The 25,737-nt window shown below is 41.7% G+C and overlaps 1 protein-coding gene across 12 annotated transcripts in view; it reads left to right on the top strand.

Moving 5' to 3' along the window:
- Positions 1–25,737, top strand: part of ANK3 (ankyrin 3) — a 725,987-nt gene that overhangs the window by 674,763 nt on the left and 25,487 nt on the right. For 9 of the 12 annotated variants that reach the window (XM_078150719.1, XM_078150720.1, XM_078150723.1 and 6 more), the window contains 9 exons: positions 110–206; positions 752–980; positions 2,633–2,758; positions 3,301–3,423; positions 5,884–5,965; positions 11,399–19,114; positions 19,752–19,826; positions 21,209–21,340; positions 22,281–22,424. In XM_078150719.1, coding sequence (XP_078006845.1) covers positions 110–206; positions 752–980; positions 2,633–2,758; positions 3,301–3,423; positions 5,884–5,965; positions 11,399–19,114; positions 19,752–19,826; positions 21,209–21,340; positions 22,281–22,424 — 8,724 coding nt within the window. The remainder of the gene's footprint in view (positions 1–109; positions 207–751; positions 981–2,632; positions 2,759–3,300; positions 3,424–5,883; positions 5,966–11,398; positions 19,115–19,751; positions 19,827–21,208; positions 21,341–22,280; positions 22,425–25,737) is intronic. The other 3 variants (XM_020998208.2, XM_020998206.2, XM_078150726.1) reach the window with 2 other exon arrangements.

The raw sequence follows: 25,737 nt of genomic DNA, 5'->3' as shown, positions 1-25,737 counted from the left end.
GGAAGACAGGAAGGAAGGATTAATGAAAACTGCACGTTAATGAACTTAGAATATTTGCACACACTATCCCCTGTTACAAAGCTAAGGTCTTTGCCATTCATTCTTTCAGGGGGAACGTCGCCTGCACAGTGGGAAGACATCACAGGAACCACACCATTGACATTCATAAAGGACTCTGTCTCTTTTACGACCAATGTTTCAGCCAGGTATAAAAATAGAGAGTGCCTAAAAGCACTGAGATTGGTCCCCAGGCAGTGGACAGTATTACATTCCTTGTGTGGCTGCCATTTTTGTAAAGTAAACGGTCTACAGGGCAGAGTGCTATGCTGTTTGGTCATGGTATGTGATCAGTGTAAGGTGGTTTTAAGTTTTAGGATTTGGAGCCTAATTCCAGAATTCTGAATTTTCTTGATAGGAGCCACCGATAGCACATGTCCTAGAAATCCAAAAAAAAAAAACAACCTTACTCATCCCAAAAAGATGATTTTAGAAACTTTAGAAATTTTAGAATAGAATTATTATAGTTCCCTGTAATAGGAAAGAAAAGAGAGAAGAAGGAATCCCTAGCTTTTCCATAATGATATTATTGGGAAGGTTTCATGTTTCATTAAATATATTTGCCCAAGGTGCACAATTATTTTCTAGAATTCTCTGTTATATTTTCTGAATTTTAAAAGCATGGGGATTTTTCAAAGGTCAGATTCTCCATTTACTAACTCCATTTCTGTGGCTCTGTACTTGACTCATTCAGGTTTTGGCTTGCGGATTGCCATCAAGTTTTGGAAACCGTCGGGTTAGCTACTCAGCTTTACAGGGAATTAATATGTGTCCCCTACATGGCCAAGTTTGTGGTTTTTGCCAAAATGAACGATCCTTTGGAATCTTCCTTACGTTGCTTCTGCATGACAGATGATAAAGTGGACAAAACTTTGGAGCAGCAAGAAAATTTTGAGGAAGTGGCAAGAAGCAAAGATATTGAGGTGGGTCCCACTCACCCAACAGGGAATCTGTTTATACAAAGACTTTAGACTTTGGAGGAGGGGGCACTCTTTTAAAATACAAATGTGAATAATTGGAATTATGGCATCAGAGCCTCATAGATAGAGCTGGAAAGGACCCTCTCATTTTACACATGATGAAACTGAAACCTTAGTTTACTCCACTCTTTTTACAGTGAAGGAACTGAGACTGAGGAAAGCCATGTTACTTGCCCAAGGTCACTCAGATAGTGTCAGAGGTCATCCTTTGATTCCAAATTCAATGCTTTTCCCCCTGTACCATATTTCACATTGTTTTCAAATGTAATAACATATGTAAAGCCCTTTGCAGACCTTAAGGGGTTATAAATGTTTCCTATTATTATTTCTACTAAATTATTCCTATGGTCTTTTAAAAAAAATAAATGCTTTCTCTGTGTGTTGACATATTTGTGCTTAGCAGAGTGTCTGGTATATAGTAGGTGCATAATAAATGTTTACTGAATGACTGACCATCAGGGGTTGTTAAATCGGAATTATAGAAATATAGAATCACAGAGTTGTAAGGGTCATCAGAGGTCACCTAGGAACCCTTATATAAAACGTGACCAGTTGTTGTCTTACCCTTCCTTGAAAGCCGCTGGTGATAGGGAACAGAAGTCACCTTACTGTCTCTTACTGTACATAGCTGATTTTTTTTTTAATCTGCCTCCCAAGATCTCAGCCATGACACTAATGAAGGCTGAAGTCATCATGCCTTCCACCTTTGTGTGGGATGGCTTGCTTTGCTCTCTTCAGAGGTCATAAGCTGTATTCCTCCTTGCCTTAGAAATGTGTGCTGTTTGTGAAAGTGGGGGCACAGAGGTTACCAGGGGATGGTTACTGAGTGGGCCATGATCCCTCCTAAAAAGGCCTTTCAGAGCAGATGCCCTATGGCAGTTTTTGCTGCAATAGCTGGGTATTTTTCATGTTTGTTTCTCATGCCTGAGAATGTAGATAAACCTATTCTGAATGGATAAAAGATAGTTTTCTTTCTCTGGTCAGTCTGTCACATCATCTTTCTGTATGGAGAATGCTATATTATTGTTAGTGGGATGTGTTTTAATTAAACCTAGCATAGCAAAATGAGCTGTAAAGTCAGCAGATCTGGGTTTTAGTCCGAGAATGGGCGTTCACTAACTAGGTGGCCGTGAGCAAATCCTTTAATGTCTCTGAGTCCCTATTTCCCTATCAGTAAAATGGGGGTTAAAAAAGTACTGAAAGTACCTGCTTCTCAGGGTTGTCACAAGGAAATCATTGTGGTGTAATGGAAAGAATGGCAGGCAAGTCACTTAACCCCTTGGTACCTTGATTTCACCATCTACCACATAAAGGGGTTGAACTCAATTGACCTTTAAAATCCCTTCCCAATCTAAATCTGGTCCTGTGATCAAACTGAAATGACTTGGGTTTTAATCCTGCCTTTGACATTTACCGTGTAATCTTGGGGAGGTCACTTTTTTTTTCCTCCAAGCCTTGATTTCCCTATTTGTGATTCAGTTTGATTTTTTTTTTAAAAACTGCATGGTTGCTATGTGCAAAGGCCCTGGGATTGTCATGAGGGATATAAACTGAAAGAAAGAATGAAGATTAACTTTGGTTTTGTTCTAATCCAGGTCCTGGAAGGAAAGCCCATTTATGTCGATTGTTATGGGAATCTGGCCCCCCTCACCAAAGGAGGACACCAATTAGTCTTTAACTTCTATGCTTTCAAAGAGAACAGGCTGCCATTTTCAGTCAAGGTGAGCTAACCCTGGTAGAGGCACTCCAATTGAAAAATGTTTCCATTTTTGAGGAGGGAAAGATGTACTATTATCTCCTTATGATGGGTCTCATCTACAAAAAATGGTAGCCCAGTACTACACTTTGCCCTTTTCCCCACGGAGGCTGTTTTAGTGAGTGTCCAAGCTCAAAATTTTCATTGGTCACTGCCACCTTTTCTGTAACATCAGAATTGTTGATGTGCAAACCTACATCTCTTCAGTTCAGTAATTTGGGAAAAGAATTCCATGTGCCTTGTCTTGAAGAAAATATGTAAACCGCACGGTATAGAGTTTATATCTTGGCTCAAGATAACCGATTTGGTGTCTAGACAGGTATTCAGAGATTCTGAATCGTACAGAGTCTACAAAGCCCTCTTGGTTGACATTTCATTGTTATCCACTTTCCTTTTGTCCCACTTTTTTAAAAAGGGGGTCTTTCTGGAGATCCTTGCCAACCCAACATGCTTAACTGCCACATGGATGTCACCCTGCTAACAATCTATCTATACACATTCTTCTAGATCAGAGACACGAGCCAAGAGCCCTGTGGTCGACTGTCATTTCTGAAAGAACCAAAGACTTCAAAAGGATTGCCCCAAACAGCTGTTTGCAATTTAAATATTACCCTTCCAGCTCATAAAAAGGTATCTCTTCCTGCTTTGCTTCATGTGACATCCCCCCTCCCTCCTGCCACCACCCTCCTCCCCTCCCTCCCTGCTAGTCTTGAGGAAGTAGGACCTTGAAATGTCAGCCGTGGAATGACTGCTCTGGAACATGATTCAAGCCACCCAAACTCCAGTTTTCTTCGTCTTTGTGTGGAGAAAGGCTTGAATTCTTGTGACTGTGATGTTGGAGCCCTGTGATTGTTCTGACCTGGTCTTCTGTTTGCTGCTCACGCTTCTGTTTATGCTTTCAGTAATGTCCCAAGTTCATTCGCTGTGGGTGTGCAGTTTCTAGTTTCTTGGTGTTGGCTTTTTTGGATTTGCTTTGCTTTATAAACCGGCTTGCCTTTTGTGCTCCCTCCTCAGTCCTTTTCATATCCTGATATTCTTTTCCCTGCTGCCCATTATAATATTCCTTGTCTCTGCAATGCATCTTGGGACCAAAAGGAAACAGAGTCAGATCCAGAGGATGAGGTAATATGACACTTCTGTTTTTATTTTATCAGAAGTAGAATAGAATTGAAACCTATTTAAGAAAAGCACCAGAAAGCTGAGGGGTGGGAATTTGATAAAGCTAGGGGTCTAGGTTTGTGCCTTTTTGGCCTGACTTATAAGTTTAGAAGTAGCATATTTTGAGTATATTTCCAAAAAGAATTGTCCCCTTTTGCAAAAATGCATTTTTTACAACTCTCTCAGAGCTCTTATTAAAAGGCCACTCTAGCCAATTTATACTGACAACGTTCGAAAGGAAAAGGAGCTCACGTAATAAGAAAACATGAAATGTCCACTGGGGCTCCTTCCTGTGTGCCACAGCAGCTAGATTTCTACCACATTCGCCCAATATTTAGTACCGCATAAATCTATGAGAGTTCGTTTTGGTGTCAGCTTGGGGGGCTGAGTCACCGTCCACAAAATCTGGGCTCATACCAGAGCCATTAGTGTTTATTCACTGGCTGTTGATAATAAAAAGTATTTTCCATCCAGCTAAGAGGCAGTGGTAGTTTGGAAGGAGTTTGGAAGGCAGTTGATGGAAGGTGCCCTGAACTAGGTGACAGAAAGTCTATGGTCAGATGCTGTCTTATGTGACTTTAGAAAAAAATCACTTCCAGGGCAGCTAGGTGGCACAGTGGATAGAGCACCAGCCCTGGATTCAGGAGGATCTGAGTTCAAATGCGGCCTCAGACACATAACACTTACTAGCTGTGTGACCTTGGGCAAGTCACTTAACCCCATTGCCGATCCTAAAAAAATTAAAAACAAAAACCAAAAAGAAAATCACTTCCTCTCTGTTTGTCTCAGTTTCCTTATCTGTAAAATGAGGGGTTTGGACTAGGTGACCTCTAAGATCACTTCCAACCTATTAATGTACAAAATTACTTTATACTGGATATATCTAAATATGTATTTTATAGGTAGATTGGATATATATAGATATTGATATATTGATACACATATATACATATACAAATATGTCCATATATACATACATATATACACATGTAAATCTCAAAGGCATTACAGAAGAATTGATAAAGAGTTTGAATCAGATTCAGCAAGACCTGGGTTTAAGTCCCACTTCTGCAACATGCAGGCTAGTGTGACCCAGGCCAGATCACTTTACCTTGAAGGAATTTCCTGATGGCATTGACTTTTCCCAGGTAATCATAGGTCTAGATAAAAATGATCTACCTACCTATGTGCGCATATGTATGTACGTAGATAGACAGATACATACACAGCCATCCAGCCAAGGGTTAGGTTTTGAGTTCATTCTTCCCTAAGACTCTCAGTAGCGCTCCCTAATTTATACTACAGCTCAGTATAAGAAATACCCACAAGCTTTTATTTAGCCCCTACTGTGTGCTAATTACTGTGCTAGATGTGGGGAGAGATAACACAGTTGACCTTGCCAGTGGAATTTTTTTTTTAAAACCCAAAAACTTAACCAGAATCATAAATGACAGCCAATGGTTAGAGGCACAACTGTTTTTTCTTAATTAAAATATCAGGATCCTTTTAAATTTGCCTCTTCTCATTTTCTGCCAAGAACAAACTCCTTCCGTGCCTTTATTGATTTGTCTGTTATTGTACTCTTTTAGAGGGAGTTTACATTGTGGCATATGCGCTTTTAGGACACGCTGAGTTTGAAAAAGATCCTCCTTAGCCTAAGATGGAGTCTGTCATGTTTTTTGTCTCTTTGTAATTCCTTGTAGTGTCCTGTGTTAGTGCTGACTAGCTGGGCTTGCTGGGAGGAGGGAAGAGGAGTCTTTGGGGGAGTTCTGTGGGTTTACTAAAATGTTTAATTACAAAGACAGCAAAAATAGAGATAAATGTTATGTTAAGTGACATCATCGTAAGCATATTTCAATGCTTTGAAAATGTCACAAAGAAACTCAGTGGAAAAGGAAAAATCAACTTTTTACTCTTTGGGTTTTTTTGCAGACAGAGAAAGCAGACCGTCGCCAGAGTTTTGCATCTTTGGCCCTACGTAAGCGCTACAGCTACTTGACTGAGCCTGGAATGAGTGAGTTTCTTAACATATTTACTAATAATATATATATATATGAGTTTTTATAAGAAGAGACATTTTTTCTATATTCATTGAATTCTTGGTGTCATTTGGAAACACAAAATGAATGAGAAAATTTCTGAAGGAAAAATCCTTTGATAAATTGTAAGCTCTTTGCTGTAAGAGTTTGGGTTGGGATGTGGGTAAGGAGGGTGGGGAGAAAGCAGCTAGTCCATCACTCCAAAGCCAGAATTTAAAAAGGGTCATTATGAACTGTTCTTCCATCAAAAAGATCCATTCTTCTATCTTTGTCAAAGTGTCACGCTCTCATCCCAGTTCGTTCCTAGGATCATAGATCTAGAGCTAGAAAAAACCTCAGCTACCCTTAAAAGTGCTAATCAGTGGTGAGCCATGATCATTTTTATTTATTCTCAGTCACTTACTTGAAATGCATTCACAATAGTAGTGAGTAGCTGGATATCTTTCTTATCCTTTATTCCTAGTTAGATCTTAATAACCCATTTATGATTGATCATCTTTTCTGTACTCTTCTGCCCTTGACTTTCCCATTCCCTCTGCTTGCAACAACATCAGTTCCCTTGCTGTTCCATGTTGAATCTGCTAAGCTGTGTTTCTTCCCCAAGAGTTAGCTTTTCATTCTTTTGTTATCCAACCTTCCAATGCATTTTCAAGGTGTAGGTTTCCTTCCATACCAGTAATATCTTGGATTCATTTGGGCATCTGTCATCTTTGTAAAGTAATCTTGATTCTTTTGGGGGCTCCAAGGTCCTTTGACACCTTCCACCACCATCCCTAGATTCATGTAGAGGTTGCTCAACCCTCCAGTAAACCCATTAGTGCGTGTAGAATTCAGCTATAGTTGAATGATTGGGCTGATGATCCCCTTGCATTCACTTCTTCTAGAAAGGGCTGACTTGACTGAATCAATCATTCTATCAAATATTTATTAAATACCCCTCACAGACACATCCAGTAGAACTGGAAGGAACCCCCAAAGATCGTGTAGCCCCATATTTTACTGAGAAGAAAGTTGAAACCAGTGAAGTTGATGAATTGCCTCTGCTAATGTTAATAATTAGGCTGAGTCTGGACTAAAAATCCATATCTTCAGGTTCTTGGTCCTGTATTCTTTACACTACACTAATGCCTGTCCTTTAGAGAGCAGAAGGAAACATAAAATAAGGTTTCTGCCCTCAAGGAACCTGCAAACTGGCTGGGGAGATAAACTATGTGCACACACAAAAAAAAATTAATTAGAAGTATACAGCCATCAAATTCAACAAATATCAAATTCTGTGTGCAGAATTCTGTGCTAGAGCTGGGGGGGGCTGGGTGATGGTGGGGGGTGGATACAAAGCTGAAATAAAAGAAGCCCTGATGTCATGGAGTTTATCATGTAATATTAGCTGCTGGCACTGTGGCGTACATGCATCATGGATAGAGAACAGGCCTCAGAGTTGGGAGGAGACCCTCGCTATGTCCTGGTTGTAGACCCTGGGCCAGACACTGAAACCTCTCTGTGCTCCAAGAAAGTCTCCAAGAATACAAATTACATAGCAGGAAGCCATCTGTGTTGGTGGAGAGAGTCCTCAGGATTCCCTTTGCAAGTGAAATTGCAGGTCTAGACCAAGCATGGGACAGAAATAGCCCCCTTAGATAAAAGTGAGCGTTACACTGATTCTAGCATGAATTGCAGGATCTCTGGCTCTGAGATTCAAACTTGAGTCCATGGAAGGCATCAAAGTGATGGGAAAAGATGTCATCAAGATTTTTATTCTGAAACCCAAGAACTAGAACCTAGAACTAAGAAGGCGGCCTGAGATGCTGATGGGCATCTCATCCTGGGGGCTTGGTTTTAAGCCTCCACGGTCAGGGAGAAGAGAGAAACACTAGAGTTTGTTGGCCTTGTTTTCTCAAAAAAGCTTACCCCACTTTCCCATTTCCTGGAAAGCTCTCAAATACTCTGAGCCCTAGAATTAATCCAACTCTGTTGTTCAGATGCAATCAGGAATGTTCAATGCAACTCCAATAATTATATGAAATTCTTCCTGCTTTTTAAACTAGTTCCTAGGTCATTTAGTGATAGCCCTGACTAGGTACCTAGTTGACATCCCCTAGGCAACATCTTGAGGCTTTTTAGCTTTTTCTTGGGTCACCAAAGAGTGGGATCCCCGAGGGCTGGGAGTCTCAGTTATGCATGGCCTACAGGCTGGTACAGATTGGTAATGCAAAGTTTCAAATAATCTCCGGGTGGCATTGGCCACTATTTTTCCCACCTGCTAGGAAGTACTACTCATGGTGTTTAGCTTTGGCCAAAATATTTATAAACTATCCCTCTCAACTCAGGAAAGATAGACAGCTATTTTTTGTGTGTTGAGAATGGTTAAGGACTAGCTCTCAGGGATGGAGGAAGGGTGGGTGAAGAGAGAGTAAAAGAAATAGAAAGTGGATCTTTCTATATGAAATCATAGCCATAGAGTTTAAGAGTTTGACATTAAAGCTTCCCTAGTTCTAGCTCTCCTTATTTTTCAAATCAGGAAACTAAAACACAGACAGGTCAATTCACTTACCCAAGGTCATACCAGGAAGTAGGAGGCAGAGTGAGACTTGAACGGAGGCCTCTTGTATCTCCAAGTCCATTGAGCTGCCTACTGCTACAGCAAACTGGCTGTCAGGCCAGAGCTTCCTTTTCTTCCATATACACATAGAATTGAAGACTGTTTTACCAACTTAGAGTCTTAGGCCATTGGGAAGAGACCTTGAATGTAGAATGAGCATCAGAGCTAGGAATGGCCTTAGAACATAGAATGTTAGAGATGGAAAGAACCTTCTAATATATTTGGAAGGGACCTTACAGCACAGAATGTCAGGGCAGGGAGGGTCATGAAAACAGAATTCAGAGCTAGAAAGAACCTTAGACTATAGAATGACAGGATCAAAAGGGACCTGTTACAACTGGAAGGGATTCTAGAACACAGAATATTGGAGTGGGAAGGTAACTTCAAGATCAGCTTGCCCATCCAATTCATTATACAGATAATTTTTGAAAACCACACCCCTAGAAAGAAGAAGTGCCTTGCCCAGGGTGTCCCAGCTGATTGAGACCCAAGAGCTTGGACCCAAAAGCAGGTTTTCTCACTCCCAGGACTGTACTCTAACCATTATATTGCACAATCAGTATGCTGTTTCCTCTAGAGGAAAGTAGGAAACAAGAAATGGTTTGCAGGACTTCATCTTCCAAAGCAAAAAATGTTTGTAACTAAAAATACATTGTCAGTCTCTAGTATTCACATAAACAGGACTAATTTCCAAGTGGTGGTATCTGACAAACCCATGTCCACAGAGCTAGGATTGCACCCAGATGATCCCTTCATCTTTATACCCAAAGAATTTCAAAACCCACCATCTTTGTATTTACACTGAATGATGTGTTTACCAGTAACTCATCGTATTCCCCAGAGAGTTGGAAGGTGCAGCTGTAGGAGTATCACATGAGCATTAGGGGTCTCCATTCTAAGGTTGTCTTCCAGCTTTCTAAGAGTAAGATGAAAGCACCAGAAAGGATGTTTTCTGAATATTTGAATTTAAATGTACACTAGGAATGAACATCTTCACCCTTGTGGGAGTAGCTGCCAATCCAAGAAGTGGATTGTAGCATTGATTGGCACGGGCACACCATGAAGAGAAACATAAAGAGATGAGGAGTCTTCCATTTGCCCTTCGAATTCCAATGTTATTCTGAGCTGGTGTTTTTTGGAAGTGAGACTTGGATGAACTTTGAACTAGAACATTAACTCCTTGGCAGCTGACTCAAGTCTTTGTTGGGAACTTGGTCTGATGTCCCAAGCTATAGACATAGAAAGGCTGGGGGCTTGGTCAACCTTGACCTTCATTGAGCTCACCAACTTCACTACTAGGCCCTGTTGCCAGAAGACTGGTGATGTGGCCTCGCTCTCCAAAGGGGTAGCTCTTCAGACATCATGGCCTGTGGGCTTTGGACGGTCTGGGTGTGAAAATATTCTAGAGTTATTTACTACCTTTGCAACTGGTAGATCTGGTGGGGGTGGAGGGTGGATAGTGGATAAGTAAGTACTCTGTACTCACTCTAGGTGATTAAAAATGTTGAAAACACACACTGAACGTTTGTTGCTTTTGTATTTCCCTTATGATACCTTTTGAGAATTTAAAGCGAAGAATTGCCAAAGTAACGATAACGATGACAACAGCAACAATAATGATGTTTAGATGAACTGTGGGGTGATGCTGACTTTAGAAATGGGTGTACTTATTGGAAGACATTTCTTAGTCTAAGTATTAGGTACTGGATTTTCTAGAAATCTCAAAAGGTACCAAGACACCACTTTTCATGGAAAAAGTGTACTCTTCTTTTAAAATGCCTCTAGTGGAAAATATTTGGAGTGTATATATGATGCATATAATATGGCATATCAATGGTATCACATCTTTTGCTTGTTTTTGACATGATATACTGTGCATGATACCGATATTTGCTTTGCTTGCTTACGTTGATCATGAATCATATTTTTTCCATTTGTCATGTGTGACACTTGCTATTTATGCCATTTCATGTTATTTTTTTCTAAGCTTATTTATTTTAATCAAATAAAAGGAATATACTGCATGGAAAAAAAACAGATGCAAAAAAATTCCTTTTTTTTTAAATTTTACTTTCAAATATCGACTCAGAAACTTTCTTGCTCTTATTGGCTTTATGAGTGTGAAGCAGAACTGAATTGTGCATGGGAGAGAAGGATTTGAATTTCAGTGGCTTCACAGTTTGCACATCAGTTGCCTGTCACTTAAGATATCTTGGGTTCTGCATGAAGTAGGCTTTGAGTGGCTTTTGACAAAGTTTTCTAGATACTTCTGTCAACCTACACGAGTTTATATTGTTTTAAATAGGTGCAATCTATGCCGCTAAAAGGTGCCAAAGGGAGGACATTCTAAATTACTAAAATGATAATCGTTTGGTTGCACAAACATACAGGCAAAAATGGGACCGCTAGTGTGATTTCAAAACTAGCATATGAGAAAGTCAATAGGAAGTAAGAGAAGAATTTTTGGTTCTGATGATTTTTCTCATCCATGGATCCTTTCTTTGGGTTTTCTTTTTCATTGTTGGCACATTTGGTTGCTACGTGCTTTCTGTCTTTGATTTCTCATCGCTCCTCATTTTTATATATTTCTGTATCTTTTACTTTGGATCAGTTATGAATCTGTGGAGCATTTTTTTCCCTTGGTTTTTTTCAATCATTCTTTTTGCCTCTCCCATTCTGAATCATACAAACAATTGTACTTGCTTTTGTAATATTTACAAAATTTACTGACCAATTTTCTTCTCTGGTCTCTCTGTTTTTCAACCATTTTTGTTGATTTTTATGTTTGATTTTGATTTTGAAATTTAAGAAACAGTTGAACGGAGTGCAGGAGTCACAAGATCCCTACCCGTCACTTGCTCCTCATACAAGTCATTCTTTTCTACGAGACCCTATCAGTCCTGGACAACAGCGCCAATGACAGTGCCTGGACAAACCAAGTCAGGCTTGACTTCCTTGTCCAGTTCTTCTTCTAACACTCCATCAGCTTCTCCATTAAAGTCAATATGGTCCGTTTCTTCTCCTTCTCCAATCAAATCCACCTTAGGCGCTTCAACAACATCTTCAGTTAAATCCATTAGTGATGTGGCCTCACCAATCCGATCCTTCCGGACAGTCTCTTCGCCAATAAAAACAGTTGTTTCACAGCCTCCCTACAATATCCAAGTCTCTTCTGGGTCACTTGTTAGAGCTCCCACAATAACTGAGGCTACCATCTCTCCTTTAAAAGGGCTGGCATCCGGTTCAACCTTTTCCTCTCGGACCTCTCCAGTGACCACAGCTGGCTCCCTTTTGGAGAGGTCGTCCATTACCATGACACCCCCAGCATCCCCTAAGTCCAACATTAATATGTATTCTTCAACCTTGCCCTTTAAATCTATCATCACTTCCGCACCACCACTGGTATCTTCCCCTTTAAAGTCTGTGGTGTCTCCCGCTAAATCGGCGGTCAATGCTGTTTCCTCCACCAAAGTGATGGTGGCATCCTCTCTCTCTTCTCCTGTGAAACATATGACTGGGCACACAGAGGTAGCATTAGTTAATGGGTCTATTTCACCTTTGAAGTATCCATCCTCTTCAGCTTTAATTAATGGAGCCAAAGCCTCAGCCACTGCCACGCTACAAGAAAAAATCTCTGCGGCCACAAACTCCATTAGTGCAGCCACTGATACAGTTGAGAAAGTGTTTTCTACCACAACCGCCATTCCATTCTCCCCACTCAGGTCATTTGTGTCTTCAGCACCATCTGCTTTTCAGTCTATAAGAACTCCTTCCGTGAGTGCCCTGTATACATCCCTGGGGTCATCTATATCGGCAACTACCTCATCAGTAACTTCATCAACAATAACTGTGCCCGTATACTCTGTAGTCAATGTTTTGTCAGAACCAGCACTGAAGAAGCTTCCAGACTCCACCTCGATTACAAAATCCGCAGCTGCCCTACTGTCACCCATTAAAACACTGACTCCAGAGACACGTCCTCAGCCCCACTTCAACCGGGCATCCTCCCCAATTAAGTCATCCTTGTTCCTCGCGCCCTCTGCTCTTAAACTGTCCACGCCATCTTCTTTATCTTCAAGTCAGGAGATACTAAAAGATGTAGCTGAAATGAAGGAGGATCTAATAAGAATGACTGCTATCCTGCAGACAGATGTGGCCGAGGAAAAACCGTTCCAACCAGAACCAGCCAAAGAGGGGAGAATTGATGATGAAGAACCCTTTAAGATTGTTGAGAAAGTCAAGGAAGACCTAGTCAAAGTTAGTGAGATACTTAAGAAGGATGTGTGTGTAGAAGGCAAAGGGGCATCTGTACTTTCCCAAAATGACAAAGGGCACTCTCCTGAAGATGACTGGACAGAGTTTAGTTCAGAAGAAATAAAGGAAGCAAAACAGCAAGCTGCTCTGTGCCCTCTTGCATCCACACCAGAAAAGGTCCAGATAAAAGCAAAAGCTATGTCAGAAAAGGATTACAACTTGACCAAAGTAATTGATTACTTAACAAATGATATTGGGAGTAGCTCATTAACAAATCTGAAGTACAAGCTTGAGGATGCAAAGAAAGATGGTGAAGAGAGGCAGAAAAGAATTTTAAAGCCAGCAATCGCTTTGCAGGAACACAAACTTAAGATGCCTCCCTCCTCCATGAGGCCTTCCACCTCAGAAAAAGAATTGTGCAAAATTGCAGATTCCTTCTATGGAACTGACACTATTTTGGAATCTCCCGACGACTTCTCTCAGCACGACCAAGATAAAAGCCCCTTATCAGATAGCGGCTTTGAAACGAGAAGCGAGAAGACGCCTTCCGCCCCACAGAGTGCAGAAAGCACGGGTCCCAAACCACTTTTCCATGAAGTTCCCATCCCTCCGGTCATTACAGAAACAAGAACGGAAGTGGTTCATGTGATCCGTAGCTATGAGCCCTCTTCGGGAGAGATCGCCGACACCCAAGAACGGCCCTTGTCGCCCAAACCCTCGCCACCCTTTATGGAGATAGAGCCAAAGCCTACCACTTCTAGTATTAAAGAGAAAGTCAAAGTATTTCAGATGAAAGCCAATGGAGAAGAGGAAGACCGTAACCGGGCGACGGGCAAAGGGGTCCGCGTCAAAGAAGAAACTCACATAACCACTACCACGCGGATGGTGTACCATTCACCACCAGGTAGCGAAGGCAACTCAGAAAGAATTGAAGAAACCATGTCTGTCCATGACATCATGAAAGCCTTTCAGTCCGGGCGGGACCCATCCAAAGAACTGGCAGGTCTGTTTGAGCATAAGTCTGCCGTGTCACCAGATGTGCACAAGTCTGCTGCTGAGAGCCCACCCCAGCATGCAGAGAGGGACAGCCCAATGAAACCCAAACTGGAGCGTATAATAGAAGTCCACATCGAAAAAGGTAACCAAGCCGAACCCACTGAAGTCATTATTAGAGAGACCAAAAAGCATCCAGAAAAGGAAATGTTTGTGTATCAGAAAGACTTATCTCGGGGCGATATTAGCCTAAAAGATTTTCTGCCTGAGAAACATGAGGCTTTTCCTGGTTCAGAGGAACAGGGTCCACCAGAGGAAGAAGAGCTAACTGCGGAGGAGTCCCTGCCTTCATACCTGGAGTCTTCGAGAGTAAACACTCCCGTGTCCCAGGAAGAAGACAGCCGCCCTAGTTCTGCCCAACTCATGTCTGATGACTCTTACAAAACATTGAAGCTTTTGAGTCAACACTCAATAGAATACCATGATGATGAGTTGTCAGAACTAAGAGGGGAGTCTTACAGGTTTGCTGAGAAAATGCTTCTCTCAGAAAAGATAGATGTGTCTCACTCTGATACTGAGGAGTCGGTTACAGACCATGCTGTACCCCTTAGTGTGGAGTTACAGGGGTCTGATAAGCGATCCAGAGACAAAATAGCCCCTGCCCCTAAAAGAGAGATTCTCTCCAAAATCTATAAAGATGTTTCTGAAAATGGTCTAGGTAAAATGTCCAAAGATGAGCATTTTGATAAAGTGACAGTGTTACACTACTCTGGAGATGTTAGTAGCCCAAAACATGCCATGTGGATGCGATTTACTGAGGACAGATTAGACAGAGGTAGAGAAAAGTTGCTATATGAAGACAGGGTGGACAGGACCGTTAAGGAGGCAGAAGAGAAACTGACGGAAGTGTCCCAGTTTTTTCGTGACAAAACAGAAAAGTTGAATGACGAGCTGCAGTCTCCTGAGAAAAAGGCCCGGCCCCAGAATGTCAAGGATGCCCCTTCTTCCCAAAGCTCAGCCAGCAGCAGCCCTGAAAAGTTACCGCTGACTGAGTCGTTGACGTCCAGTGATGACTGGAGCAAAGTGAGGCAGCACGGACGTGATGGGAAAGGCATGCCTACGGCTGAGGAGAAAAAAGCCGCCAGTCTACCCAGTAGTCCCGAGCGGAAGCTCCTGTCCAAACAGACTGAGGACGGCACACTGCTGGGGGAACCCAGAGGAGCTGTTCCACAGAGCAAAGCTTCTGAAGCTGGCTTCCAGCTCAAGCAATCCAAACCCAGTTCCATCCGGCTGAAATTTGAACAGAGCATCCATCTGAAAAGTGAAGACCTACCTCAAGAAGAAAACAAGATGGACAGCCCGTCCAAAATTCCAATTAAAAAAACACAGGGGAGCAAGCTACCCGTTCCCCGAGTGTATGGTAGAGAAAAGCCGCAGGAGGCAGCAGGTCCTGCAGATGGGTGTGCATCTTTGCAAAGGGACCTACCGGTAATGAAAGGAGAGCAGACCCAGAACGGCGACATGGTTGTAGATGATGCTGGTTCTGCCGATGTTGAGAAACCAGGAACTGAAATGTCAAGTAAATCAGCACCTGAGCAGCAGTCAAAAGACTTGGCATATAGCATGAGCTCAGACTTGGCAACCAAGGGACCATGGGACAAAAAGATTTTTAGAACATGGGAAAGTCCAGGGGCTGCTAACCATAAGGCACAGAAAGAAAAACTCTCACATGTACTTGTTCACGATGTACAAGAAAATCATGTTGACCACCCAGAGAATCAGGGCCTTGAGCCAAAGAGCGAGTTGATCTCTGTGTCGGAGAGAGAACATCAGTTGTTAACAAATGGAGCTCACTCCGAAATTAAGGAAGTGACTGTAAAATCTCCATCCAAAAAGGTTTTGTATAGGGAGTTTGTGGTTAAAGAAGGGGCACGCACCACCGAAACCGGTGACCAGGCACCCCAGAAAAGCGAAGGCACAGCCGTGTCACACATCCCAGTCCGAATTGCCGAGGAGAGGAAAATGTTATCATCCTCTGCCATTCCCGACGGTTTCTGTGACCAGTCCAAATTTCCCCAATATGAACTGTCCCCCAAATTGCCCCAGTCCAGTTTAAGTAAAGAGACATTTGAGTCCCATCAGCTCAATTCTGTAGAAGAGGAAAAGGTCACTTATTCGGAGATCAGCAAAATCTCCAAGCGTCAGAGTTATGTAGGGTTGTGTCCTCCCCTGGAGGAAACTGAGACCTCGCCTACCAAATCTCCTGATTCCTTAGAGTTTAGTCCAGGCAAGGAGTCTCCCTCCAGTGACTTATTTGACCACAGTCCTATGGATGGATTGGAAAAGGCTGCACCATTAGCAGAGACAGAGGGAGGGAAGGAGATAAAGACTTTGCCCGTTTATGTTAGTTTTGTCCAAGTAGGAAAACAATACGAAAAGGAAATACAACAAGGAAGTGTAAAGAGAATAGTAAGTCAGGAATGTAAGACAGTCCAAGAGACCAGGGGGGCATTCTTTACCACCAGACAGCAGAAACAGCCCCCCTCTCCCCAGGGAAGCCCAGAAGATGACACTCTAGAGCAAGTGTCCTTCTTAGACAGTTCTGGGAAGAGCCCTTTAACCCCAGAAACACCCAGCTCAGAGGAAGTGAGTTATGAATTTACTTCTAAGACACCTGACTCACTTATAGCTTATATACCAGGCAAACCCAGCCCAATCCCTGAGGTTTCTGAGGAATCAGAGGAGGAGGAGCAGGTTAAGTCTACTTCCCTAAAACAAATGGCAGCCATTGACCTAGAAATGACCAACGCTGTGAACAAAGACTCTCCCAAAAGGTCCAAAGGTAACAGAGTTGCCTACATCGAGTTTCCGCCTCCCCCGCCACTGGATGCGGACCAGGCAGAGCCAGATAAGAAGTCCTCTTATTCCCCCGAGAGGGAGGTAGAAATGATGGAAGTCAGTCTACAGGACGAGCATGACAAATACCGGTTGGCCGAGCCTGTCATCCGAGTGCAGCCCCCTTCTCCGGTTCCTCCTGGGGCAGATGTCAGTGACTCTAGCGATGATGAATCGATCTACCAACCAGTCCCGATCAAAAAGTACACTTTCAAACTAAAGGATGTGGAAGACGATCAGAAAGAGGGTACCAAACTAAAAAGTTCTGAAAAGACAGCCACCCTGAAAGAGTCAGGAAGTAATGGCCCTCGAAAGGAACACGAACTTGACATTGGCCTTGATTCACCACAGAACGAAGTAGCACAGAATGGGAATAATGACCAGTCCATCACCGAGTGTTCCATCGCCACCACGGCAGAATTCTCTCATGACACAGATGCAACCGAAATCGACTCTCTCGATGGCTATGATCTGCAAGACGAAGATGACGGCCTCACAGAGAGTGATTCGAAGCTCCCAAGTCAAGCCCTTGACATCAAAAAAGATGTGTGGAATACTGAGGGTATTTTAAAGACAGCTGACCGTTCTTTTAGTCAAAGTAAGCTTGAAGTGATTGAGGAGGAGGAGGGGAAGGTAGGGCCTGAGGAAGAAAAGCCACTCCCCAAAGGCTCAGCATCAGAAAAGACTCCTGATAAAACTGAGCAGAAGTCAGGGACCCAGTTTTTCACGTTGGAAGGCAGACATCCTGATAGATCTGTGTTTCCAGATACCTATTTCAGCTACAAGGTAGATGAAGAATTTGCAACCCCTTTCAAGACAGTAGCCACCAAAGGTCTAGATTTTGATCCTTGGTCTAATAACCGAGGTGATGATGAAGTGTTTGAGACAAAATCAAGGGAAGATGAATCAAAGCCATTTGGTCTGGTGGTAGAAGACCGTTCTCAAGCCACAACCCCAGATACCACCCCAGCCAGAACGCCAACTGATGAAAGTACCCCAACTAGTGAACCCAACCCCTTCCCATTTCACGAAGGAAAGATGTTTGAGATGACTCGCAGTGGCGCAATTGACATGAGCAAGAGGGATTTTGTTGAAGAGAGGCTCCAATTTTTCCAGATTGGTGAGCATACTTCTGAAGGGAAGTCAGGGGACAAGGGGGAAGGGGATAAAACCATGGGCACTGCCATCACACAGCCACAGTCAGGGGACACTACAGTAGAAACAGACCTAGAGAGAAAAGTAGAGGCAACTGCAGTTGAACACAAACCCGCCGTTCAGCCCAGTGGAGAGTGTCAGGAGGCAGCACTCAGCAGTAGCACACCGGAGAAGCCGCCGGCAGTGGCCACCGCTTCCAAAGTCGACCCCAAGCTGCGCACGCCAATCAAAATGGGGATTTCTGCTTCCACCATGACCATGAAGAAAGATGGCCCCGGAGAAGGGACAGAGAAAGTAGAAGCTATGCTTTCCAGTGGTCAGGGCTTAGAAAATGAAACCGTAACAGTGATTCCAAGTGCAGGAAATAGCCAGAGAGACTTTAGGCCAAAAGAAAAGCATGATTTTCCAAAAGATAATTTTAATAACAACAACAATTTGGATTCATCCACTATGCAGACAGATAATATTGCCAGTAACGTAGTGCTCCCAGACCATACCATAGCCACTTGTACCACTGAGAAAGCTAACCCAGTCAAAGGCTCTTCAGGGGCGCTTCAAGGACACTGTCTAAAAGAGACACAGGAAGTAACTGAAGAACAGAAAAAGAAAAAAGAATCAATAGGGCTTAGGCCAAAATCCAAACTGCCCGTAAAGGCCACCTCCTCCAAAGATGCCTTCCCACCAAAACCCGTTCCCAACAAGGCAGTGGGTAAAATGAGGCAAGTTAGCAAGCCCGAGAGAGCCAGAACCCTTCATTCTTCTCCCTGTCTAGAAGTTAGGTCCAGGATTCCAATAAAAAACCCAACCAGAGAGAACCTAGCGTTAGTCAGAGAAACAGGCACCAAGCCAAAACCGGGCCAGCTAGAAAGAGGCAAGATCAAGCAGCTTCCTTCCAAATTACCAGTAAAGGTAAGATCTACCTGTGTGGCCACCACCACAGTGAAAGTCAGGAAAACCCAGCTCAGGGAGGTATGTAAACATTCGATTGAATATTTTAAGGGAATTAGTGGTGAGACGTTAAAGCTCGTGGACCGCCTGTCTGAGGAAGACAAAAAGACGCAGCCCGAGGGGTCCGATGATGAAGACAGTACGTCCAGAAATACGTCCTCCTCAGAAGTGCCTCGGGTTTGCCCGCCTCCCATTACTCGGAAGTCCGCTAGAGATAAGAGAAAGGAGGCAGCGTCCCTAAAATCAAAGAATGGAAAAGCCGGCAGTCAGAGAAGGCCTGGTGAGGATGAAGGGAGGCAGGTTTCTGGAGCGCTTTTGGCTCTCGTCCTGGAGATCCAGCCTAGCCTGTAAAACTTTCCCACTTGTTGATGCTAGTGCATGACGTGTTGTGATTGCCTGTGGAGTGAATTAACTGTAGTGTTCGTTGTCCGTGTCATCTGTCTGTGCTGTCCTAGAGAATCTTCTTTCTTCCTTTTTCTGAACGAACGCTGCACCGTAGACAGCTAGGGAAGCATGCTGAAACCCATTGGTGTCATTCAACGCTTTACGTTGGGCTCTAACGAACACGACTCTCCGTCCGAGGAGAGGAACGACCGAGGGTTGAACGGCCCGCGTTAGTGTCTTCACCAATACGAGGTCTAGAATTGTCATAACCGTTCCTAGCAAACTCATGAGCATGTTTAACTCCATTATCCAGCATCCATTTAGTCGGACACTTGGCCTTACGCAGGTGGAAACATAACAAACTATGTCAAAAAAAAAATGATAAAAATTTAAAAAGAATTTGTGTAGGTAATTAGGATACATTTGAGTTTCAGCAATAGCCCCTCTGTAAAACCCAAGTACTTCTAAAGCACAGTTTTCCAACATGAGGTCTTTCTCTATGAGTACATTAACTAAGAAATTGTACATCGCAGGTCCACAAAGTCCATGTGAACGGACAGACATCAGGATGGCTATTGTAGCTGATCATCTGGGGCTCAGCTGGACAGGTGAGTGCTCGCCCACATGGACGGAAAGAACGGCAAACCTTTCTCTCCTGCTCCCTACAAATCGGTGCAGGCGGAAGCAATGCAAAGCATTGTTCGAAGTGCTACCAAATTCTCTGTGTAACAGGTTCTTTTTTGGGGTGTGGCCTATACTAAGGAAACGATAGCAAATTATTTTAGGAATCGGTGATCGAGGAATTTTAATTAGGTGAACTTCCTCTTAATTCTGTTGGCGTGTAGGGAGCTCTCTCTCTCTCTCTCTCTCTCACTCCTCTGTGCCAAAAGGGGAAGAAACCTGGATAATGCAAAACAACTGCCAGTCATGCAGAAATGTGCATAAGAATATATGTATATTTGGCTTTGGAACACAGCTCAAGATGCATGCACATACATATAGCTGCCCCTTCTGGAACACTCTATAGAGTATCTTACGGCTCGACAAGCCCCCATGTTGTCTCCTGTGGTCCTCGTAACAGCTCTGTGGGGTAGGTGCTAACATTTTCCCCATTTTATAGATGAGGGAACTGAGAATGAGGAAGATTGAGAGACTTGTCCCAGATCACCCAGCTGATAAAGTATTGGAAGTTAGGAAGACTCGAATACAAATCTCACCTCAGACATTTACAAACTGTATGCCAGTGGACAAGTAACCTCTCTGAGTCTCAGTTTTCTCACCTGTAACATGGGGATATTAGTAGCATCTGTCTCACAGAATTATTTTGAAGATCAAATTATAATACATGAAATCCCTGAAGTCTCAGTGGGACCAAGATTTTTGGGACACCCTGTATATGTAAAGTATAGCAGGTAAAGTAAGTATAAATGTGAAATATTATTATTATTAAATAGTTAATTCAGTGCAAAAATTTTTTAGTGCCAATAGTGCATGTACCCAGGAAAGTAATATAATTTTGTATTGGGGGGAAAGGAGGAGCCTCTACTTGTAAGATTCATGGTAGCAAAGCCCTTATCTTAGCTAAATATTGCATCTCCCCCAGCACCTTCCATGGTGTTCTGCCCTCCGTAGGTATATGGCAAATTCTATTAGATGAATAAATGAATCGGTGGGAACAAAGCAAATGGCCTCCTGTTTTATGTAAAAATCCTAGATTATATTAGCATTTTTGATGTAGCTACTTTTCAGGTTTTGCTTAATGATGATTACAGCTATATCCTGCAGGTGAGAACATAATTGCTTTCCTACCAAACTAAGGGGCTTAGGTTTAAACCCCAGGAGGGTAATTCAGTATTACCAGACATTGCTAATATACATCAGTTCTCTTATTTTCATTGTTGGTGCCTCTTAACAAACATTTGCAGAAGTATGTGATGAAGCCATAATGGGTGGTCTTCAAAATCCTTTTGTTTTTCCTTTTGTTTTACAGAACTGGCGAGAGAGCTGAATTTTTCTGTGGATGAAATCAACCAAATCCGTGTAGAAAATCCAAATTCTTTAATTGCTCAGAGCTTCATGTTATTAAAAAAATGGGTTACCCGAGATGGAAAAAATGCGACAAGTATGATGAGATATATTACTTTACCTTTGACAACTCTATTCCACCTAGTTTATGGGAAAATCATCCAAGCCAGTGGATAATCCTTTGGCCTGATATATTGAGACATATTTGTGGAAGCTCAGTTCTAAGTTTCTAGTTCGACTTTTAGAGCGGCTTAAAGAGTGTGTGTGTGTGTGTGTGTGTGTGTGTGTGTGTGTGATCACTTGAGACTTTTTATATCACAATTGTAACTTTATCCATGTCTGCTAAAGTTGGAAAATGGCGGCAGTTACTGGATAACCAAACAGTTGACAAAATCTCTGAGCCATTATTTAATAAGTTCTGGGTGGGCAAGGAGGGGAAAACTAGGGGGACAAAGAAGACTTTGCAATAAAAGACAGACATCACCTTGTTCACCATGAGGCCAGGTATTTCTTGTGCTACCATCCCACTATCTCTCTCCTCCATCCTTTTGGATGTGCAGACAGCCAAACCAAGACAATGAGTTGTGAGGAATTTCCCTTGCATTTGCCTGGGTCAGTACAGTACCGTAAGCAGTACTGTAATTAAATTGTGAAGCATCAAATGTAAGACTAATTTTTTTTGGTAGTTTGCCATCTTAAAAAGCAAAACTCAATTTAATATTTGATTAAATGGCTTGTAACCAAAGAGAAGAAAGAATAGTTGGAAGTCGTGGCACTTTGTACCTGATTTCTAGGCTGTCTATGCCATTCTTATCAAGTGCAGCTTACAGAGTACTTATCAGACCATTGACCATGTCCCCTCCTCCCACGGCCAGAGCTCTGAACCCTGTCATTGACGACCTCTTTGATAGCAACTCAGACCTTGGGGGAGGCCACCTGAGAAGATATGAAGTAGACCTGATAAATGGGGGGGGGGGGAATGATGGCATTCAGGTTGTCCCCAGTCATCTTTTCATCCTTTTTTTCCCCCTTTTCAGCTGATGCCTTAACTTCTGTCTTGACAAAAATTAATCGAATAGATATAGTGACCTTGCTGGAAGGACCAATATTTGATTATGGAAATATTTCCGGAACCAGGAGCTTTGCCGAAGAGAACAATGTTTTTCATGATCCCGTTGATGGTAATTGAATCTAATGTTTATTTAATCATTTAACTAATTTGAAAACTCGATAAGCCAAGATAGTCAAAAAGAAACTGAATTGTGATTCTTTTGGCTGGTAATTTCTCATCCTCATAGCATTTTTCCTGCTAGAATCACAACTGTAGGACATTTGTTTGCATTGAAGTATTGGGTTAAAACCTCAAAATATGTATATTTTTATGGGGCATGAAATATGAAAACCAAAGTATCTAAGGTGTTACTTGATTTTTCAGAATGTCTTGATTCTCAAGCTGTAACCAAAAGGCTGAGCCTCTAAAATAAGAAAATTCCATTAATGGTGGAATAGCTCATTTCCTGAAAGTGCTTCGCTTTGGCCACTTTAATTTGTTTTTTAAAAAACTAATGAAAAAGTGCTATGTTAGTTCACATAAGCAATCAGCTGGGTCAAAATGAAATAACTGCATAAACTCTTACTGGTAATAGTATGATTTCCTGGTACTAAGTAATATAGAGTGAGATGAAAAACCACTTAGCACAGTGTTTGGCACATAGCAGACTCTTAATAAATATTGATTGATGTGTAAAAAAAAATGTTACCACTATAACTGAATTTATTTGTATTTAAATAGTGCAGTCATTTTTATAGGCTGACCCAGTACACAGCCATTAAGAAAGGCATATTCTTTTCATCATAAATTAAAGCAACAACATTTTCAATATGGTGGGCAAATAAGAAATTATTAATAATTTTCTCTGGATAAGCCGCAGAGTATTTTCATTACTGTAATCATTCGCATTACCAGGATAATCATATAATCACTCAGCCTTTAGAGCTGTTATTTTATTTAGAAATTACTTCATTTTTCTTTTCTATTTATATTTTTATTATATTTATATTTTATATCATTTTATTTTAAAGTGCCTTTTATTTCAAAATAGCTATTTAGTTATTATTTTATGTAGAAATAACTCTTGGTGTTAAAATATCAAGAGTGATTTGTTAAACATCTTGTTTTACTGAAAGTGAGATTCTCTCAGCTTCAGAAATTGAAATTCCTGTCAGTGTTAAATTAGCAAAAGGAAATGTGGAGTTTTTTCTTGGTGATGAGAGTTGGAAATAGAGTTGCTTTTTTTATCTGTGCCCAAAGTTTTAAAATATAATTATATTTAAATATGTTTTAAGTATAAAAGCCTTTATTGAGAAGGAAGAAGAAAAATGGATCCATGTCAACCATCTTTTTCCCTGATTTTAGATAGGCCGAGTGTGACTAAGGAAATTCACTAACTCATGTTTTTCTCTGTATGTTATGTGCTAAGGGATAACACACTCAAATTATTAGATAATGTTTACTGTTTTCTAAAGGCAAAGGTGGACACCAGATGTGAACCATGCATTAATCTTAGCATAATATCCGTATGAGGAGTAATAATGGCAGGAATGATTAATTTTCAAACTTATAGTGAAGCCTCCCAACAATTTTGGCTTCAAAGGTCATATGCCATGAGGAAAACCCTACTGTGATATTAACTGAACCCCTTTGGGTTGACCCAAGATGGACTTTTTCTATCAAATTTGCTATTAGAGCAATGTATAGTATTCCACGTTCTTGATTAGGAACTGAATGTTATAAGGCCTCTTCTATAACATTTTCACAAAATATCATCAATCTGATTTCTTTTAAAAAAATACGCACTCAGATTGGTGCCACCATATCTTTCTGGTCATTTCTGATGTCAGAGTCCTCAAGCATAATAAATAACTTTAGGTTAAGTTCAGGGAGTTTGGTTGTTACGTATTTAATTATTCTTTTATAATTTACATTTTTTTTTAGCAGTGTGGGTTTCCCTGAATCTTTTTTGTGTAACTATCGGATAAATTTTGAAATGTATATGCTTAGAAAAAAAACCAAACCCATCAGTTACACCAAGTGCTTACCACAAGCAGTAACATCGTTTACATGGCAGAACGACTTGATTTGGAATCATTTCTTGGGATTGTGCTTGCCTACTTGGGCCGAATTTTCAGCCAGGCTTTAGTCTGAAAACAACCTTGTTCATAACCATCCCATGCATGTCTAGAGAGTTAATTGAATTTCTAGGAAGATAACAAATCAATATTTGCATCTGAGGCTGACTGAAAATTTAGCCATTTGTCTCTGTGGGATGCTAATGGAAGAAAAAAATGTGTTCTGTTGCCAATTTGTTCTGTCTCTCCTCTGAAACCTCCCAGAGCTTCCTTTCCTCACCAAGACCAGATGGCTTTTGACCTTTCTCTGAGCTAAGGCAGGAAAAAAAAGGCAATGTAGTCTTTCTAAAAGAGAAAATGATTTCTGCCTTTTGGGGCAAATTGGTCAGATGTTCAGGGTCCAAACACTCCTTGGGTTTCCTAATGCTCATCGTGTGTGCTCAGACTAATCCTTGGTGAGCCAGTGCTCCCACGTTTTCATTGTTCATCTGTTCTTTTCTCTCTTTCATTTGATCAGTGGTTCTGATTGTTCCCATGTCACCGAAATCACCTCAGTCGCCCAGATCGCCAGGAACTCCCTACTCACTCCAGTCCACTCCTCCGTATAACTTTTCTGGGGCTGAAGTTTTCATCTAGAACCTTTCCAGTAGTTTCTGCTTTTCAACCCTCCTCCCATACTTTTCCCCTGTAGAGCTCCCTCTGCTTTTGCTTAGGAGTTGTGTAACCTTCACTGCTGGTGGTCCCAGCACCTAGGACAGTGCCAGGCTTCTGGTGGGCACTTCAATACATTCATTGGCTACCTTTAAATCACATTATCTATGCCGACCCTGACATTCATGTGAAGTAACTACTTTTTAAAAGATGTAGAGTCCAATGGCATAGTCTCGGTGGGGGGGGTTTGAAACAGCATAACCAAGAGGCCGAAATACTTACTTGTAAAAATTGCTTGTCTTAAGATCTATATGTGCTGCTCTTGCAAGGGGAAATTTGCATACCCCTAATAGAAAAAAGAAAATTGGGCCCCCAGAGTGTGGTGCTTATTAATAAGTTATCAGAAATTGACCACAAATACTCTTTCAGTCACTTCCTCTGGGCCTCAGTTTCCTCACTTGTAAAAGGAGGGATTTTGACTAACCAACCTCTGAAATCCCATCCGCTCTGTCTATGATCCTATGACTTTTTACTTAATTAATAGCATTTTTAACATATATTTTGCACTGGGTTCGGTTGGGGGTTTTTGTTGTTATTGTTCCATTAAATTCAACTAAGTTAGTAATTTTACTAACACCATTTTATCGACTCATCACACATTTTCATACTTGATATAATTTGAGTCATTTTATGTCTGTTTTTGTTGTATCATGA

Source organism: Phascolarctos cinereus, unplaced genomic scaffold, assembly GCF_003287225.1.
Source record: "Phascolarctos cinereus isolate Bilbo 61053 unplaced genomic scaffold, phaCin_HiC Scaffold_3;HRSCAF=262, whole genome shotgun sequence".
In the NCBI taxonomy this organism is placed as follows: domain Eukaryota; kingdom Metazoa; phylum Chordata; class Mammalia; order Diprotodontia; family Phascolarctidae; genus Phascolarctos; species Phascolarctos cinereus.
Note: the sequence above shows the minus strand (reverse complement) of the source record. Positions and strands in the feature narration are given on the sequence as shown.